The 18,272-nt window shown below is 46.6% G+C and overlaps 1 protein-coding gene across 2 annotated transcripts; it reads left to right on the top strand.

Annotated features, from left to right (window-relative positions):
* Window positions 1–308: 308 nt before the first annotated feature.
* On the top strand, window positions 309–7,932 carry CALCB (calcitonin related polypeptide beta). 2 transcript variants are annotated; one of them, XM_039911297.1, is made up of 5 exons: window positions 309–461; window positions 2,231–2,326; window positions 2,591–2,722; window positions 6,218–6,402; window positions 7,411–7,932. In XM_039911297.1, exons 2-4 carry the CDS (start codon window positions 2,241–2,243, stop codon window positions 6,375–6,377), a joined length of 378 nt encoding a protein of 125 aa, XP_039767231.1. In that variant the 5' UTR covers window positions 309–461; window positions 2,231–2,240; the 3' UTR covers window positions 6,378–6,402; window positions 7,411–7,932. The 2 variants fall into 2 exon arrangements, with proteins under 2 accessions (XP_039767231.1, XP_001510980.2); XM_001510930.5 differs by lacking the exons at window positions 6,218–6,402; window positions 7,411–7,932 and adding an exon at window positions 3,838–4,347 and having other exon boundaries at window positions 318–461.
* Window positions 7,933–18,272: the final 10,340 nt, after the last annotated feature.

Genomic DNA, 18,272 nt, shown 5'->3' with positions numbered 1-18,272 from the left:
TCCAGAGGAAGCAAGGGGGAAGAAAGAGCCATCCAGGTATATCAGTAATGGCCTCAGACTATTTCCCTTACTTTTCATTAATTGTTCGATCTCCTCCTCTCTTTTTCTCGCTCGCACTCTTCCTTTTTTTTTTTTTTGGAGAGCAATGACCTCAATGCAAATATAAACCTATGAAATGCCCCAATGACTGGCACATTTTGTGAATGGGATACTGGGATGACTGGAGGCTGACGTAATTGGAACTCTCTGGCTTTCGTGCCTTTCCGGGGATTGGTTGCTTTTTGCCACCAGACTTTGTGATTGGCTGGCGAGGGCCGGGAGGACGCCTACACTTTCTCTTCCTGGCGGTAGATATAAAAGGGGGAGAGTTGCAGCTTCGGACAGCAACGGGATTAGAGACCCAAATTCGGGAGGACCCTCCACTCTCCACACTGTTGCTTTAAGAAGCCTTGCTCATCCAGGTAAGAAAATTTCTGATTGCTTTTTTTTTTTAAAAAAAATAGTAACTCTAACCTTTTTTCTTTGCTAGGTAGAACAAACTGTATTTTCCCAAATCTGTTATGCTGCACACTCCCAACCTGATTTGCTTGTTTGCACCCCAGCGCTGGCACGTAGTAAGCACTTAACAAATACCACAGTTACTATTAGAGTGCTCCGCACACAGTAAGTGCTGAATAAATTCGACCGATTGGTTTGTCAATGCTTGGAAGTTATCTGTTTCTGCAAGTTGATGAAACAAATGCAACTTGTTCTTGGCATGTTTTTCTCTTAAACTAAACCACCGGTAATTTTTTCATCTAAAATCTCTGTGCTCTTAAGGATCGCAAGGCTAGTAACTCACTCGGAGCTGTGTATGGCGATCACTCCGAATTCGTTCAGTTAAGAAGAGCAATCGCTAGAGGAAGTTAGTGTAGGCTTCTGGCGTCCTGCTACCTGTAAAACTCAAAACAGTCGCTAATTTCTCCCTATTCAATTTATCCTGCTACACAAATGGCAGTTTATGAATTTTGTTCAAAGATCCTATGTGACTATTTGGAAAACCGATGCTTTTTATTTTAGTCAGGAATGGTTGACATAATTCTCTATGGTCAATCCTCCTCTAATTTAGCTGCAAAAGGAACGGTTAAGCGATGGTCCCCAAATGATCACTTTATTCTTTAGAATATTTGCTATTTTGGCCACCTTTACGAGAGTTTCCTGATTTCCTAATTATTCCGATAATCTTTTTTGTAAGTTCTGGTGGGTATTATTTATCAAACATCATGCCAAGATAGGCAACCTGTTGCTTAGCCTAGCCTCTTCTGGGATTTAATCCTTTGAAACATCTTCACGTGGAATGCAGGCAATGAAGCTGTCTCATTTTTAAAAAAATCTGCAATGCTAAATAATAAGTATTTCATCAGATTATTCATTAGAGGCATCATTTATATACTATAATAAACTTAATTAATTTTTTGCTTAGCTTTGTACTAAAATAATGGCTACAGGTTAGCATAATTTATCATCGACTCCCAGACGTTATAAATATGTTAATTCACATCCAAGATCATCTCCAAATGAAATAGCTGGTAATGGATGGGGGCAGGGCTCATGTTCAAAGTATCAATCATTACTTCGACATTAAAATTTTTCCTCAGGGATCCCTGCTGCTACCAGACACTAAATAGACCGAATCTTGTATTATTTTCTCGCATCTTATTTTCTAGCCCTTAATAGAATATGCAGGCATGGTCTGGGCTTGTGGTGCCAGTTCCATCTTCTTACTGTTGATAACCCGCCTTTTCTCTAATTACCAGGACCGGGTGGGAAGTGACCATCCTTGTAAGGAGAGGGTGAGGGATATGCGAGTGGGGGAAGTAAAGGACATGAGATGCAGTGTGGTTTAGTGGAGAGAGCCCCGGCCTGGGGGTCTGAAGGTCATGGGTTCTAACCCCGGCTCTGCCACTTGTCTGCTGTGTGACCTCGGGCAAGTCACTTCACTTCTCTGCGCCTCAGTTCCCTCATCTGTAAAATGGGAATTGAGACTGTGAACCCAGCATGGGGCAGGAACTGTGTCCACCCTGATTTGCTTGTATCCACCCCAGTGCTTTGAACAATGCCTGGCACACAGTAAGCACTTAACAAATTCCATAACTATTGCTATCATTATTATTATTACTGACATGGGTTGAACCAGGAGGGCTGGGGAAAGAGGAAAGGAACTCTATTTGATGTCGTTCTTTTGTTCCAGTGAGGATACGATGGTCACGCTGAAGCTATCCTCCTTTCTGGCTGTCTATGCCTTGATCGTCTGCCAGATGGACAGTTTCCAGGCAGCTCCGCTCAGGTAAGAGGCAGCCCTGGCCCGAACGCTCTGAGCTGAGAAGCAGTCCCCTCAGCCTGTTGCATGTGGTCTGTGACCCACAGAGACCCGATAGCTTTAGATGAAGGAGGAAATTCTGAGTGATTTCCTGGGGGTGTTATGAGAGCGCGTCCACCTCTCGGACGCAGTGTAGGGAGGTAGACCCCATTCTGAAGACCAGACACTCACTGATGCTCTGAGTCTTTCTGTGTGTGTGAGGGACAGCCTTTGTATTTCCTTTTCACCTAGACCGGGGTTTGAGTCTATCGCAGACCGAGTGACCCTGAATGACGATGAAGCCAGACGATTGCTAAACGCCCTGGTGAAAGAGTTCGTACAGATGAAAACAGAAGAGCTGGAGCAAATGACTGAGGGGGACAGGTAAGGGCCACTGGCCAGTGAGTTTCTAGCCATGGGGGAGGTCTCATCTATGTCCCTCCCCTAGGCCGACCGTTGCCCACACACCCACGCTTTCCCCTTCTTTCGGCAGTTCACTGTGTCAGGCATTTTTCTTAAAGGCAGGGGAAGAAATCTGACAGATTGATAGTTCCAAAGATATATCTGCCCAGGTGTTGCCTTGCTTAGTTACTGTCTTATCTGAGGAAGCCTCCTCAGTCTCCCCTGATGATCCTCCAAGAGTAACCGGGTGAAGCAGTGGCGGCAGGAGAGCTCTCAGTGAGACATAAGGAAGAACGTCCTGACAGAATTATAAACCGATGGATTGGGGGATTTAGGGGAGGTGGTGCCCTCTCCTTCTCTGGAGGCCTGTAAAATCAGGCTGGGAGATTTCCAGGAGACACGGTCCTGCCTGAAGTCTGTGGGTTCGAGGATTTGACCTCCTCGGCCCCCTTTTGGCCCTGGGCTCCCTTTAAGTCAATGGTGTCCCCCCCCTCCAACCTCCCCTAACCTGCTTATATTTGTTTTCACAACTCTTAAGAGGCAAAATATGCCACCAGAGAGTGAGCTGAACTTGTCAGAGAGTTTTATAAAATAGAGCCGGGAGAGGTACGTGCTGTGATCTGAGATGGGTTAGGGCCCAGCCAGGTTCTCTGTGGGAATAGTGCATGCTGTCGCGAGGCATGCTGGCCTTGGGGACTGGAGAGCCACCCCCTCCCACCCCCAGGTGCACGCAGAGGCAGTGGAGAATTCCTTTCCTAGCATCCCCCCGGGGAGGGGGGCAGGGGCATGTGTCACGTTTGCATCTTCTCGAAGTGAATCCCTGTTGCTGAGCATGAAAGGCTGTGACCGGCAATGCTTGAATGCACTGGAGAGAAAACCTCCAGCAGTCAAAAGAGGAGCCTCAGAACAGCTCATCCTGCCTGCTTGAACGACGGCTCCTTGCTCAGTCTCCCGGTTTTCGAGGGACTGCCTCCTCCTCCCTACTCTGTCCCCTTTGCATGTGATGAGTGCCATTTCTCCATCGATCGTTGCCCAAGTTGATGTGCATGTGACCGCATGTACCCCCTTTACCGTTTTGGCATGTTTTTTCCCCGCAGCCTGGACAGACCTATATCTAAACGCTGCAGCAATCTGAGTACCTGTGTGCTGGGCAAACTCTCTCAAGAATTGCACAAGTTGCAAACTAATCCTCGCACTGACGTCGGGGCTGGAACTCCTGGCAAGAAAAGAAATGTGCTGAATGACCCGGAAATCGAACTCTATGCAAACTATGGGGGACCCTTTGGAAACAACTAGCGAGGACCTCTCCTCCCCCTCCCCTCCCTCTTTTTTTTTTTTTTAAACCTGCTGCCCACTTTGCTGTGCTCCTTAAGTTTGTTTTTTCGACAGGGAATGTTTGAGATTTACTCTAGGAGGATAAAGAAAGTATAATATTCATGCCAAGCTAGGGGGGATAAATCGAAGTATCGCCAGTGAAATAAACTAAAATCATCAGCACTATCTTGAGATTTCCCCTGATTTTCTTAGGTTTAATTTTAAAGAATACTCTTAAAACAAAGCTGTCCATTTCTGGCTATTAAATTTATCAATAAATACATCTTTCACACCCAGTCACTCGTTTAATAAACCTATTTTTCTATAAGGATTAGAACAGCTGTGTGGACTGCTTTGAACTTGCTGATCTGTTTAAAAATTGGAATATTTCAGACCCTCTTCTTTAAACAAATTCAGAAACCATCTCCCGCTGCTTACCTGTGCGGTGAGTTCTGAAAATTCAGATACAGCGGAACCCTGAGTATTTGCACAGGTAGATCAGCTGTTGAAGGGGGAATTTTTAGGAAGATTGTTTTGGGAGGTAAACTTCTACTATCACAGCAATCAAGAAACACAGGTGTAAAGGCGGAAGGACACCCCTGTAGAAAGGTAATAAACCGATGAAAGCCATATTGTCTCTGAATCCCTACAGGTAAGACGTTTGCAAGTATTCACTTTCTGTGTGTTTACCTTGAATTTCTAATTAGGGCAACTTCTGCATCGGGTTAGGTTTGGATTGGATGCTTCAGTAAAGGGGTCTGCCTGCTTTTCTGCATGCGAATGTAGCCAAGAAGGAGGAATGCAATTTCAGAGTTTTGCCTGTCTGCTGAGCTGAAAAGGGATCAATCAGTCAATCAATCAGTGGTATTTATCGAACACCTATGATGTGCAGAACACTGCACTAAGCGCTTGGGAGAATTCAACAGAGTCAGCCAACACATTCCCTCCCCTCAACGAGTTTAAGGATGTTGGATATAGGTACCATGATCTTTACCCTCCCAGATTATTGCTAATTTCTTTTATGTCATGGTAAGATTTCCTTGTTGTTTTGGTTTTTTTTTTCTGGTTTAGAACAGCTTCTGCCTGATCTGGGCTTACTTACTGGAGAGACTGAAACCTCACAGAGAACATCATAAAAAATACATGAGTTTTAGTAAACGTGGTTATTTTAGTAGGCTTTGAACTTTACACTGTGGTCTTACTGATAATTGTGCTATTTGTTAAGTGCTTACTATGTACCCAACACTGTGGTAGATCCAGAATAATCAGGCCAGACACAATCCCTGCCTTTCATGGGTTTATAGTCTAAGGGGGAGAGAGAACAGGTATTAAATTCCCCCTTTACAGATGAGGAAACCGAGGCTGAGGGGAATTAAATGACTTGCCCAAGGTCACACAGCAGGGAAATGGTGAAGCTGGGATTAGAACCTGATCCATGTTCTTTCCACTAAGCCCCTCCCCTTAATCTATGGGGTAAACTCTTTGCTAAAGCTGGCAGTCATGAAGGATAATCTCTCTTAATGATCATCATCATCAACAACAATGGTTTTTATCGAGTGCTTACTATGTGCAGAGCACTGTACTAAGCACTTGGGAAAGTGCAATTCAACAGAGTTGGTTAGCACGTTCCCAGCCTACAGTGAATTTACAGTCTAGAGTTTACAGTCTTCTTGACTTTTTTTTACTGTCTTACTAAGAGAGAGAAGAAATCCCCGTTGCTCAGGGGAACATTATAGGCCAGGAGAAACAGCATGGCTTAGTGGAAAGAGCCCGTGCCTGGGAGCCAGAGAACCTGGGTTTTAATCCGGGTTCTTCCAATTGCTTCCTGTGTGACCTTAGACAAGTCACTTGATTTCTCTGTGCCTCATTTTCCTCATCAGTAAAATAGGGATTCAGTGCCTGCTCTCCCTCCTACCTGAACTGTGAGCCCCAAATAGGACAGGAATCGTGTCTGACCTAATTAACTTGTACCTACCCCAGAGTCTGGAAAAGCATTTGACACATAGTAAGCCCTTAACTAATACCATAACAAAACCCCAACAACTTCATAATGCTAGGGAAGCCTATGCAGTGCTACTTCCCACCCGGTGTATTTTGAATATCTCAAGGCAACCAGTTTCCTGTTGATAATATGCTTTTACCCTCCTTCACCTCGAAAAGCAGCGTTTCAACCCAGAAGAGAGCTTGCAATACGGCAACCTGCGTCACCCATCGCCTGGCGGATTTCCTGAGCAGGTCAGGCGGCGTGGGCAAGAACAACTTCGTACCTACCAATGTGGGATCCAAAGCATTTGGCAGGCGACGGAGAGATGTGCAAATGTAAGCTCCTGAGCAACCCCCGGAAAATGGTAAATGCATTTGGAACCCATGTTGGGAGCTCATTCTCAGCCCCTCAGAGACATTTCTAACATTAATATGGCTTTAATTAAGCACTTCCTATGGGCCAAAGCACTGTGCTAAGCAATGGGGTAGATACAGGTCATCAGTTGTGGTGCAGCCCCTGTCCAACAGGGTGATCCTACTATAGACTATAAATTCATTGTGGGCAGGGAATGTGTCTGTTTTTTGCTTTATTATCCTCTCCCAAGCACGTAGTGCAGTTTTCTGCCCACAATAAGCACTCAGTATATATGATTGACTGACCAATAAATCAACTAATTAATTGTATGTTATTCTGTGCAAGACATTGTACTAAGTGCTTGGGAGAGTCCAATCTTTTAAGAGGGAGGGAGAGGGTATCTTATCCTCATTTTACAGAAGAGGAAACTGAGGCCCAGAGAGGTTAAGTCATTTGCCCAAGATCCCACGGCAGGTCGTTGGCAGAGCTGGGATGAGAAACCAGGTCACCTGACTCCCAGATACATGCATTTTCCACTAGGCCATCCTTCCTCCTCAGCTCTTCCCCTCTTGGTGACTTACAGATCCATGGCATTTGGGTCGCAGAATAACGGTCTCCCATGTTCCCTGGGGGTGTGTTGGGCAGATTTCAGTTCTGTATTGTCTTCGCTGCCAGGTCAGATACCTTGAGTGCCCACGGGGCTAATTAAGGGAGGGTTTGCCCAGTCCGACTGGAAAGCGATTCATCCGCTGAGCCCTTGGACTGCCATGGGATACCTCTTTCCTGGGCAGAATGCCTCTTTGGCTGCAAACCAAGTAGAGACTTTTACCTAATCTTATCTTTTCATTTTCAAACTTTATCAGCATCTCAGGCATCTTTTTCCCTCCCTGGGGAACCTTGGGAAGAAGAAAAGATCATTTGCTAAAAAGCTACTTCCTCTAAGTAATTTCTTTTGATCAGTAAATGATAAATGATAGGCAATGTTCCAACCTAGCAATTCCCTTTTGTCTTCTTTCAGATTGCCATGAAATTGATTTCTCAACTTCCTTTAATTTCTACTGAAAGCAACTTTCCTCCATAAACCAAGAAGGCCAAACAGAAGAGCCACCTTTTTGCATCCTTCTAGATATTGAAAAGTGTTTCTTTTTTTCGGGACAAAGCACTTCTGTTAGGTATAGTTCCGAAGAAGCTAATTATTGTATATTCTTTTTATATGCGATGCTACTTCAAATAAAATGTGAGCGCGTTGATTGTTTCTCGATCTCGGAGCATATATGTGCAATGTGGCCCACACTATATACCTTGGCACCACTGCCGGATCTCGGGGATCAGTCAAGCGACCCTATTTATTGAACGCTCACTGTGTGCAGAGCACTGCACTGAGCGCTTGCACTGTACTAAGTGCTCGATCCCACCAAATCGCGGCCGGTCAGGGTGTATCTGTAAAATATGGTGTGCTGTGCCTTGATGTAAAACGGTTCCAGAACATGACTGTACAGTATGTTTAAAAATCTTCAATATTGTATCATTTGTGAATTTCCGCAAGATTAAAAAAAGTATTTTAGATACACTTGGATCGAGCAAGTGATGGTTCTTTTAAGTTTCTTTTCCGGTGCTCAACTGAGTTCTCCTGGCAGAGGCTCATGACCTATAGCTATGGATACCTGTGTCCCCAGGGTGGACACAGTGGGGATAGCCCTCACTCCCCTCCCTGGGGTCGGGGAAGGAGGGCTCTGCATTGATAGTTGGCTAGAGAGCCTAGCTGCTAGTTCTTCTTGACTGAATCTGAGTCAGAAGAGCCACAAAGAACTGAGCGCTTACTATGTGCCAAGCACTGTTCTAAGCACTTGTTGGATGGCTGGGTGCATAGCCGGATCAGTGCTTCATCAAACAATCAGTCAGTGGCATTGATTGGGTACTTAGTGGGTGCTGAGTCCTGTGCTGAACAGTGAGGAGAATAATAATGATAATAATTATGGTGTTTGTTAAGTGCTTGCCAAGCACTATGCTAAGCACTAGGGTAGATACGAAGTAATCAGGTTGTCCCAACGTGGGACTCACAGTCTTAATCCCCGTGTTACAGATGAGGTAACTGAGGCATAGCGAAGTTAAGTGGCTTGCCCAAGGTCACACAGCAAACAAGTGGCAGAGCTGGGATTAGAACCCACGTCCTCTGACTCCCAAGCCCATGCTCTTTCTACAAGCTACACTCATTCTCTACAAGCTTCTCTGCTTGAAGTACAATCCAATAAATTGGTAGACAAGATTCCTGTTCTCGAGGAGCTTACTGAATCATAGACTTCAGTGCTGCCTGTCCACCGATTCTGAACTCTCCCACTACACGCACTACTTTGGAGCCAAGGTGGACTTCATGGATGTTGGTTGAGAACTGGCCTTTACCCAACTGAAGCCAGAGAGCTTCATTTCCTGCCAACAGTGAGTCCAGATGGTGGGGCTGGACAGGGCATCTGGGAAGAGGTCCAAGGCAGAAGGATCTAATAATAATGATAACTGCGGTATTTGTTAAGCACTTACTATGTACCAGGCACAGTACTAAGCACTGGGGTGGATACAAGCAAATCGGGGTGGACACAGACCCTGTCCTATGTAGGGCTCACAATCTCAATCCCCATTTTACAGATGAGATAACTGAGGCCCAGAGAAATGAAGTGATTCACCCAAGATCACACAGCAGACAAGTGTGGAGCTGGGATTAGAACCCATTTCCTTCTGACTACCAGGCCCGTGCTCTATCCACTCTGCCATGCTGCTTCTTATGTTGAACTGATACAGGGGGTGTGAGCAGGGTTGCTGGTTGCGGGGGAGAGAGCAGAGAGGGCTTCCAGGGTCTTGCAAAGCTCTCTGCGTTGCCTCATTAAACTGGGCAGGGAGGCACCCCGGTTTCTTTTATTTTGGTATTTGTTAAGCGCTTAGTATGTGCCAGGCACCGTACTTAGCCCTGGGGTAGATACAAGCTAATCAGGCTGGACACAGTCCCTGTCCCACATGAGGCTCACAATCTTAATCCTCATTTTACAGACGAGGTAACTGGGGAATAGAGAAGTGAAGTGACTTTTCCAAGGTCACATGACAGATGAGTGGTGGAGCTGGGATTAGAATTCAGATACTTCTGATCCACCGGACCACGCTGCTTACAGAGTTTCCCTTTTTGGGAGACAGAGGAGGGCAGCATGGATGCCCTGTTGTTGCCTCTACAATCATTCATTCATTCATTCATTCATTCAATAGCATTTATTGAGTGCTTACTTTGTGCAGAACACTGTACTAAGCACTTGGAATGAACAAATCGGCAACAGATAGAGACAGTCCCTGCCCACTGACGGGTTTACAGTCTAATCGGGGACTGTAATCCCTATTACACCAGAACCAATGCAGGGAAGTGTCTGTCCTGTAACTGGCCTGGCTATCTCTGAAGAAGGTCAAAGCCCGAAATGACTGTTTTGCCAAAATGGAACCCAGCCAATGGAGATGGGAGAGAGAAGTGGGAAATTTAGATGGAGGGAGGGGAATTCAGGGATTCCTCATCTTCTTCAGGAGGCCAGATGGAGGATCCAGCTGGGCTTCTAGCCGACAGCTTCCTCCTCCTGTCTGAATGGAGAGCAAGCCTGGCTCTGAGCCAAAGTGGGGGGGGGGGAGGAAAGGGAGGAGAGTGTGTGTGTTTGTTTGTGAGTGAGTGTGTGCATGCATGCATGTGTATGGGTGGACTATGTGAGCAGCTTCCTGAGGGCTAACAGCTCTTTCCTCAGAGTTGAAGAGAGCAGGAAAGAACAAGAAGAAAAATTCACTTTTCCACTGGTTGTGCCTTGGCTTCAGTCAGGTGGGACTGTGGAAAGATGGAAGTGGGGTTTTGGAGGAAGAAAGGAAAGCGAGCAAGTTGAAGGTCGGCTCTTCCTCCAGCCCCGGGGATTGAGAGCTGGAAAGGAGGTCAGGTTTGGACCCAGGCAACCAATCCATCACTCAGTAGTGCTTATTGAGTGCCCAGTTCAGCTGGTAGAATGGAGGACTGTAGTAGTGAATAGTGTAGTAGTGAGTACATAGTTGTCCTTAGGTCACTGGTTCGATTCTAGTTCGAAGGGCCTTTTGCTCTGGCATTGCATGGTACACTGGATAGAGCAGAGGCCTGGGAGTCAGAAGGTCATGGGTTCTAATCCCAGCTCCGCCACTTGTCTGGTGTGTGACCTTGGGCAAGTCACTTCACTTCTCTGGGTCTCAGTTGCCCCATCTGTAAAACGGGGTTTGAGACTGTGAGCCCCACGTGGGACACTCACTCCCTTGGTGAACTCATTCACTCCCACGGCTTCAACTATCATCTCTATGCGGATTATACCCAAATCTATATCTCCTCCTCTGTTGTCTCTCCCTCCCTCCAGGCCCACATCTCCTCCTGCCTTCAGGACATCTCCACTTGGATGTCCTCCCACCACCTAAAACTCAACATGTCCAAGACAGAAGTCCTTATCTTCCCTTCCAAACCCTGTCCTCTCCCTGACTTTCCTATCACTGTGGACGGCACTACCATCCTTCCAGTCTCACCATCCTTCCCGTCTCACAAGCCCACAACCTTGGTGTCATCCTTGACTCCGCTCTCTCATTCACCCCACATAACCCTTCTGTCACTAAAGCCTGCCGGTATCACCTTCACATCGCCAAGATCTGCCCTTTCCTCTCCATCCAAACCGCTCCCATGTTAGTGCAATCATCATCCTAACCTGACTGGATTACTGCATCAGCATCCTTCCTGACCTCCCAACCTCCCGCCTCTCCCCACTTCAGTATATACTTCATTCTGCTGCCCAGATTATCTTTCTAGAGAAACATTCTGAGCATGTCACCCCGCTTCTCAATAATCTCCAGTGGTTACCTATCAACCTTCATATCAAACAAAAACTCCTCACTACTGGCTTCAGAGCTCTCCATCCCCTTGCCCCCTCCTTCCTCACCTCCCTTCTTTCCTTCTCCATCCCAGCCCGCACACTCTGCTCCTCTGGTGGTAACCTTCTCATTGTGCCTCGTTCTCACCTGTCCCACCATCGACCCCTGGCCCACCTCCTACCTCTGGCCTGGAATGTCCTCCCTCCTCAAATCCTTCAAACAGTCACTGTTACCCCCTTCAGAGCCCTACTGAAGGCTTACCTCCTCCAAGAGGCCTTCCCAGACTAAGCCCCTCTTTTCTTCAGCTCCCTCTCCCCTCTCCATCTCCCAAACTCACTCCCTTTGCTCTACCTCCCTCCCCATCCCAAAGCACATGTGTATATATGTACATAACTTTAATTCTATTTATTTATATGAATGCTTGTTTACTTGATTTGATATGTATATATCTCTAATTCTATTTATTTATATTGATGCTACTGTTACCTGTTTACTTGTTTTAATGTCTGTCTCCCCACTTCTAGACTGTAAGCCCACTGCAGGTGGGGATTGTCTCTATTGCTGAATTGTACTTTCCAAGTGCTTAGTACAGTTCTCTGCACACAGTAAGTGCTCAATAAATATGACAATGAATGAATGAACGAATGAATGACAGGGACTGTATCCAACCTGATTTGCTGGTAACCACCCCAGTGCTTAGTACAGTGCCTGGCTCATAGTAAGCACTTAACAAATACCATCGGCACCATCATTATCATCACTCCGTGAAGAGCCCTGGACTCAAAAGAATTGGAAGACACCTCTTGTTTCTCCCCAGGGGAGCCTTGGCTCTCTCCAGGCCTCTCTCCTCATTTCTTTCCCACCAGGCCCCAGAATGAATGAATGAATGAACAAATCCAAAGTCTATGGCCAGGAGGGGCGGCTCTTGGTGGAGAGAACAATTAGTAAGGAAGGAGACCCTTTTTCTCCCTCTCTCCCTCTACAGCCAGCATCCAATGCTTAGAACTGTTTTCAGCACCACTTTAATACAGTGCATTCATTCATTCAATAGTATTTATTGAGCGCTTACTATGTGCAGAGCACTGTACTAAGCGCTTGGAATGTACAAATCGGTAACAGATAGAGACAGTCCCTGCCCTTTGACGGGCTTACAGTCTAATCGGGGGAGATGGACAGACAAGAACAATAGCAATAAATAGAATCAAAGGGATGAACATCTCATTAAAACAATAGCAAATAAATAGAATTAAGGCGATGTACATTGCTGAACTCTTAGAACAGAGAGGGAGACAGACATTAATGTAAATAAATGATGGATATGTACATAAGTGCTGGGGGGCTGTGGGGGGTGCATGAAGGGAGGAAATCCAAGTGCAAGGGCAGCCCAGAAGAGAGTGAGAGAACAGGAAATGAGGGCTTAGTCAAGGAAGGCCTCCTGGAGGAGGTGTGCCCTCAGACTTCGAAGGTGAGGCAAGTAATCATCTGTCAGCTTTCTTTATTAGTGATAGAGAAATTCAGCGCGGGGAAAATACCTGAGCTAGTGCCTGTGGACAGGCTTTGTGAAACACACCAAACCCCAGCAAAACCTGTTACAATCCTGCCAGCCACGAGCTCAGGATTGACCTGGTCTCTGGGAATCAATCAATCGATGGCTTTTATTGAGCACTATGTGCAGAGCTCTGTACTAGGTTCTTGAGAGAGTATAGTACAGTTGAATTAGTAGAACCCTTCCCTGCCCATAATGAGCTTACACTCTGGTGGAGGACAGAGTGGGTGGAATAGCTAGAAGTCATTTGAGTCCTACTGACTTCAGAGTGTTCGTGATTAGGCATTTTTAAAAAAATAAGTATCTTGATTTTTTTTTGTTGTTGTTGTTGTTTAAGAGCTTATGTCCATTTTGTGTGAGCTCTGGTCCCAGGGGAGGCTGACTCCTGGACAATTATCCATCCATTTTCAATAATGTGTTTGGGTGGGTGGAATAACGCGCTCTTCAATTATTTAAATCTTTCTGCCTCTCCTCTGTTGGTGAAACAATTCATTTTGCTGAAAGCTTCCCCGGCCTTGGGGTGAGGAGTTAACGGTGCAATTTCAAATGTTCTTGTCACAGAACGTTGCCAGGAGCCGGCAGGGTTCAGTTTGGCCCAGGTGAATGAATCCACAATTGTCAGGGAAAATTCGCAGATTGAAGCTTTCCTTGCAGAGGAGTAATTTAGAGGTCTTTTGGGTAGCTGTGCCCATCTAAAGGGATATAAACGCCAGTCATTTTGTGACTTTTCAGAAGCTCTCCATGATGCCTGTCCCCGGTGGAAGATGCACATGCCGTTAATGACTTCTGTTCAGCGTGTGGCTGTTCCTTAAAATATGAGCCGATCTTTAATTCAGGTTGTAATCTTTTGCTGATTCCTCATTATGGAAGTGGCCCGGGATCACTGGCGGTTCCACCTTCTCAACATCATCAAAATCTGCCCGTTCCTCTCGGTCCAAACTGCTATCACATTAATGCAAGCACTTACCCTATCTCGCCATGCTTACTGTATCGGCTTCCTTGCTGACGTCTCTGCCTCCTGTCTCTCCCCAGTCCAGTCCATACTCATTCATTCATTCAATAGTATTTATTGAGAGCTTACTATGTGCAGAGCACTGTACTAAGCGCTTGGAATGTACAAATCGGTAACAGATAGAGACAATGCCTGCCCAATGAGGGGCTTACAGTCTAATCGGGGGAGACGGGCAGACGAGAACAATGGCAATACATAGAATCGGGGGAAAGAACATCTCATTAAAACAATAGCAAATAAATAGAATCAAGGTGATATACATCTCATTAACAAAATAAATAAGGTAATGAAGATATATACAGTTGAGCGGACGAGTACGGTGCTGAAAGGATGGGATGGGAGAGGGGGAGGAGCAGAGGGAAAGGGGGGAGAAGAGGGTTTAGCTGCGGAGAGGTGAAGGGGGGGGAGAGGGAGCAGAGGGAAAAGGGGAGCTCAGTCTGGGAAGGCCCCTTGGAGGTGAGCTTTAAGTAGGGTTTTGAAGAGGGGAAGAGAATTAGTTTGGCAGAGGTGAGGAGGGAGGGCGTTCCGGGACCGCGGTAGGACATGGCCCGGGGGTCGACGGCTGGATAGGCGGGAACGGAGGACGGTGAGGAGGTGGGCGGCAGAGCCTTCAAACACGTTCACTGTTTCCCCACTCCTCAAGAAACTCCAGTAGTTGTGCATCCACCTCTGCAGCAAACAAAAACTCCTCACTATTGGCTTTAATAATAATGTTGCTTTTTGTTAAGTGCTTACCATGTGCAGAGCACTGTTCTAAGTGCTGGGGTAGATACAGGGTAATCAGGTTGTCCCATGTGAGGCTCACAGTCTTCATCCCCATTTTACAGATGGGGTAACTGAGGCACAGAGAAGTTAAGTGACTTGCCCACAGTCACACAGATGACAAGTGGTAAGCGCTCCACCACCTTGACCCCTCCTACCTCACCTCCCTACTTTCCTACTACAATTCAGATCGCACACCTCATTCCTCTAATGCTAACCTTCTCACTGTACCTCCATCTAGTCTATCTCATCTCCAACCTCTTGCCCACATCCTACCTCTGACCTGGAAAACCCTCTCTCCTCATATCGGACAGATAATTGCTCTCCCCCACCTCAAAGCTGAATTGAAGGCACATCTCCTCCAAGAAGCCTTCCCTGACTAAACCCTCCTCTCCTCTTCGCCCACTCCCTTCTGCGTCACCCTTATTTGTTCCCTTCTTTCATCCTCTCTCCCATCCCCACAGTACATATGTATATATCTGTAATTTATTTATTCGTTTATTTACATTAATGTCTGTCTCCCCTAGACCGTGAGCTCATTGTGGGCAGGGAACCAATCTGTTTGTTGTTATACTGTACTCTCCTAGGCACTTAGTTCAGTGCTTTGCACACCATAAATGCTTAGTAAATGTGATTGAATGAATGAAAGTGCTTAGTATGGGCTCTGCACATAGTGAACACTCAATAAATACAATTGACTGACTACTCCTCCTTCTCTGTGCAGGGACACTAAACTACTTAGGGAACTCAGCCAAGGAATGGACCCGCCACATCTTCAAAGCCTTCTTAAACTCTCATTCTTCCAGGAAGCCTTTTCTGATTAGTTCCCAACATGCCAAATTGCTTTAGCCCAGTGGCTATCCCTACCACTTATGTTTGTGTATCCATCTCAGCAAGCACTCTCTCTGTCTTCAAAGTCCTACTGGAATAATTTCTCCTTCAGGAAGCCTTCCCTGACTAACCTCTCAGCCCTACACTATTTTCCCTTCCTACTGCCTCGACCATGTACTTATTCCCACACGCTAAGCACTTTGGTTCTCATTCCACGCCCTCCATCACAACACTTTTGTCCAAAATTCTTGTACTTGGTTGATTCCCTTACCTGCAATTTATTTTATTGTTTGTCTTCCCCTTTAGACTGTAAGCTTCTTCAGGACAGGGACTGTGTCTATGACTCTATTGGAGTGTACTCTCCCAAGTACTTAGTACAATGCTCTGCCCAAAGTAAGCACTCAATAAATACCATTGATTAACTGATAGGGATATTCAATAACCATGCCTTGTCATTCCCAAAGCGCTTTCACATTTACCTCATTCTGCCCTCTAAACATCTCTGCCATTAGGAGAAAGCAGGCATTATTCTCCCCATTTTATTATTACAGATGAGGAAACTGAGGTATAAAGGGGTTAGATGATTTGCCCAAGTCCCGAATCAGGCTAGAGGTGGAGCTCAGACGAGGAATTGCTAGCCCCAGGCTCTTTCCACCACACAGCCATGTCTCTCGATGTATTCTGATATTTCACACCCTGGGATGATTGACCCCTGTGGGGCCACCAAAGGGCCCGCAGGTGCTCCAACCAGGCCCTGGGAGAATGACCGAGAAACCCCACGGAAGGAAGAAGAAATGACAGATTTCCATCCCCTGGGGTTAACGCGGGGCCACTCTTGTTTTGTGTCCATCTTTCTAGGCACGAAAGAGACTGAATGGACTCTCTGATTCACTAATTTGATACAGAGAGAAAGCAGACAACTGAAGCTTCTGCATAACCATGTCTCCGGGAAGATCATTTTAATGCCATCGTGGTAACGATGTCTGTGCAGAACCTTAAGGGACGGGATTTCAGCTCTTGGCAAGGTCCGGTGAATTACTTATCAAATTCAGTCCATCTGGGAAGAGAATGGGGTGAGCGATGGTCCCTGCTTACTATGAGACACTTAACGGGCTCCCTAAAAGCCAGCACTTTCCCCAGATGAACACAGAACCCAGCTTGATTGTTTAAAGTGCCTTCCCCCCCAAGAGTCAAATATTTATCTCCCATGATCTCACCGTTTATCACACCCTTGTCCTCCTAGGACCCTGGGGAGGGAGTAGGGATTAGGGCCGGCCCATCTATTTTGTTGGAGGGGAAGTGGACATTCAGAGAGGTTCAGTGACTTACCCGAGGTCACGTGGCAGGGACGGATTAAGGCTCTGGATGCGTCTGAGTCGGGGAAGTCGGAGGTTTCATGCCTTCTGCCTTTCCCGGAAGACACCCCTCTTCTCTTCCCACACCCCCTAATGATGCTGCTTGGGCTATTTCTAATTCCTCTGTGGAACTAGGGGAGAGAAGATGGTGGTGGGGTGGGAGGGAGGAGGTGCAGTAGGGTTCCAGTCAAGTAACCGTCCCAGTGGTGGTAAATTTAGTGCTCTTAAGGCAGATGTTTTCTCTCCCCACCTCCTCTGCCTCTTTCTGTAGGAGAATCATTCTCTCCCAGCAGGTATGGTGAGATCCCCCGCTAGACCGTAGGCTCACTGTGGGAGGGAATGTGTCTGTTATATTGTCAAATAGTACTCTCCTAAACACTACAGTGCTCTGCACACAGTAAGTGCTCAATAAATACAAATGACTGCATGACTGACGCCACTGACTAGGGGCACAGGCCCGGGCAGACTACCGGAGCACATGCCTGGGACCTATGCCTGGAGCAGATGTCCAGACCAGATGCTTGGGGTGTAAGCACTGGGCAGATGCTTGGAACAGATGTCCTGGGTAGATGCCCGGAAAAGCAGCGTGGCCTAGTGGATAGAGAACAGGCCTGGAAGTCAGAAGGACCTGGATTCTAATCCTAGTTCCACCACCTGCTTGCTGTGTGATCTTGGGCAAGTCACTTAACTTCTCTGTGCCTTAGTTCCCTCATCTCTAAAAGGGGGTTTAAGTCTGTGAGCTCCATGTAGGATGGGGAGTGTGTCCAACCTGATTAATTTGTATCTACCACAGAACTTAGAACAGTGTCTGGCACATAGTAAGTGCTTGATAAATGCTACAAATACTGTTTTGATTATTACTATTAATTATGCTTGAGCACAGTGTGGCCTAGAGGATAGAGCACGGGCCTGGGAGTCAAAAGGTCATGGGTTTGAATCCTGATCTGCCTTGTGTTTGCTGTGTGACCTTGGGCAAGTCATTTCCCTTCTCTGGGCCTCAGAGGTAACTGAGATTGAAGAATGAGACTTGTGGGCCCCACATGGGACAGGGACTGTGCCTAACCCAGTTTGCTTGTATCCACCCCAGCGCTTAGTACAATGCCTGGTACATAGTAAGTGCTTAACAAATGCCGTTATTATTATTATTATTATTCTTATGCCTGGGGTAGATGCATGGGGCATATGCCTTGGGCAAATATTTGGAGCAGACGTCTGGGGTAGATGCCCAGAGCAGATGCCCAGAGCAGGTGCCTGGGGAAGATCCTTGGAGAAAATTCCTGGTGGAGATGATTGGGCAGATGGTTGGAGCAGATGCCTGGGGCAGATGCCCAGAGAAGATGCCCAGAGCAGATGTCTGGGGCATATGCCTGGGGCAGATGGTCAGAGGAGGTGCCCCGAGCAATACCCGAAGCAGATGCTCGGAAATTTCCGAGAATGGCCCTGCTGCTGGGGTGCATTAGTGGGGAAATCCATTTTCCTCA

Source organism: Ornithorhynchus anatinus, chromosome 3 (genome assembly GCF_004115215.2).
Source record: "Ornithorhynchus anatinus isolate Pmale09 chromosome 3, mOrnAna1.pri.v4, whole genome shotgun sequence".
Classification (NCBI taxonomy): domain Eukaryota; kingdom Metazoa; phylum Chordata; class Mammalia; order Monotremata; family Ornithorhynchidae; genus Ornithorhynchus; species Ornithorhynchus anatinus.
The sequence above is the reverse complement of the archived record's forward strand: the minus strand, read 5'-3'. Positions and strand labels throughout refer to the sequence as shown.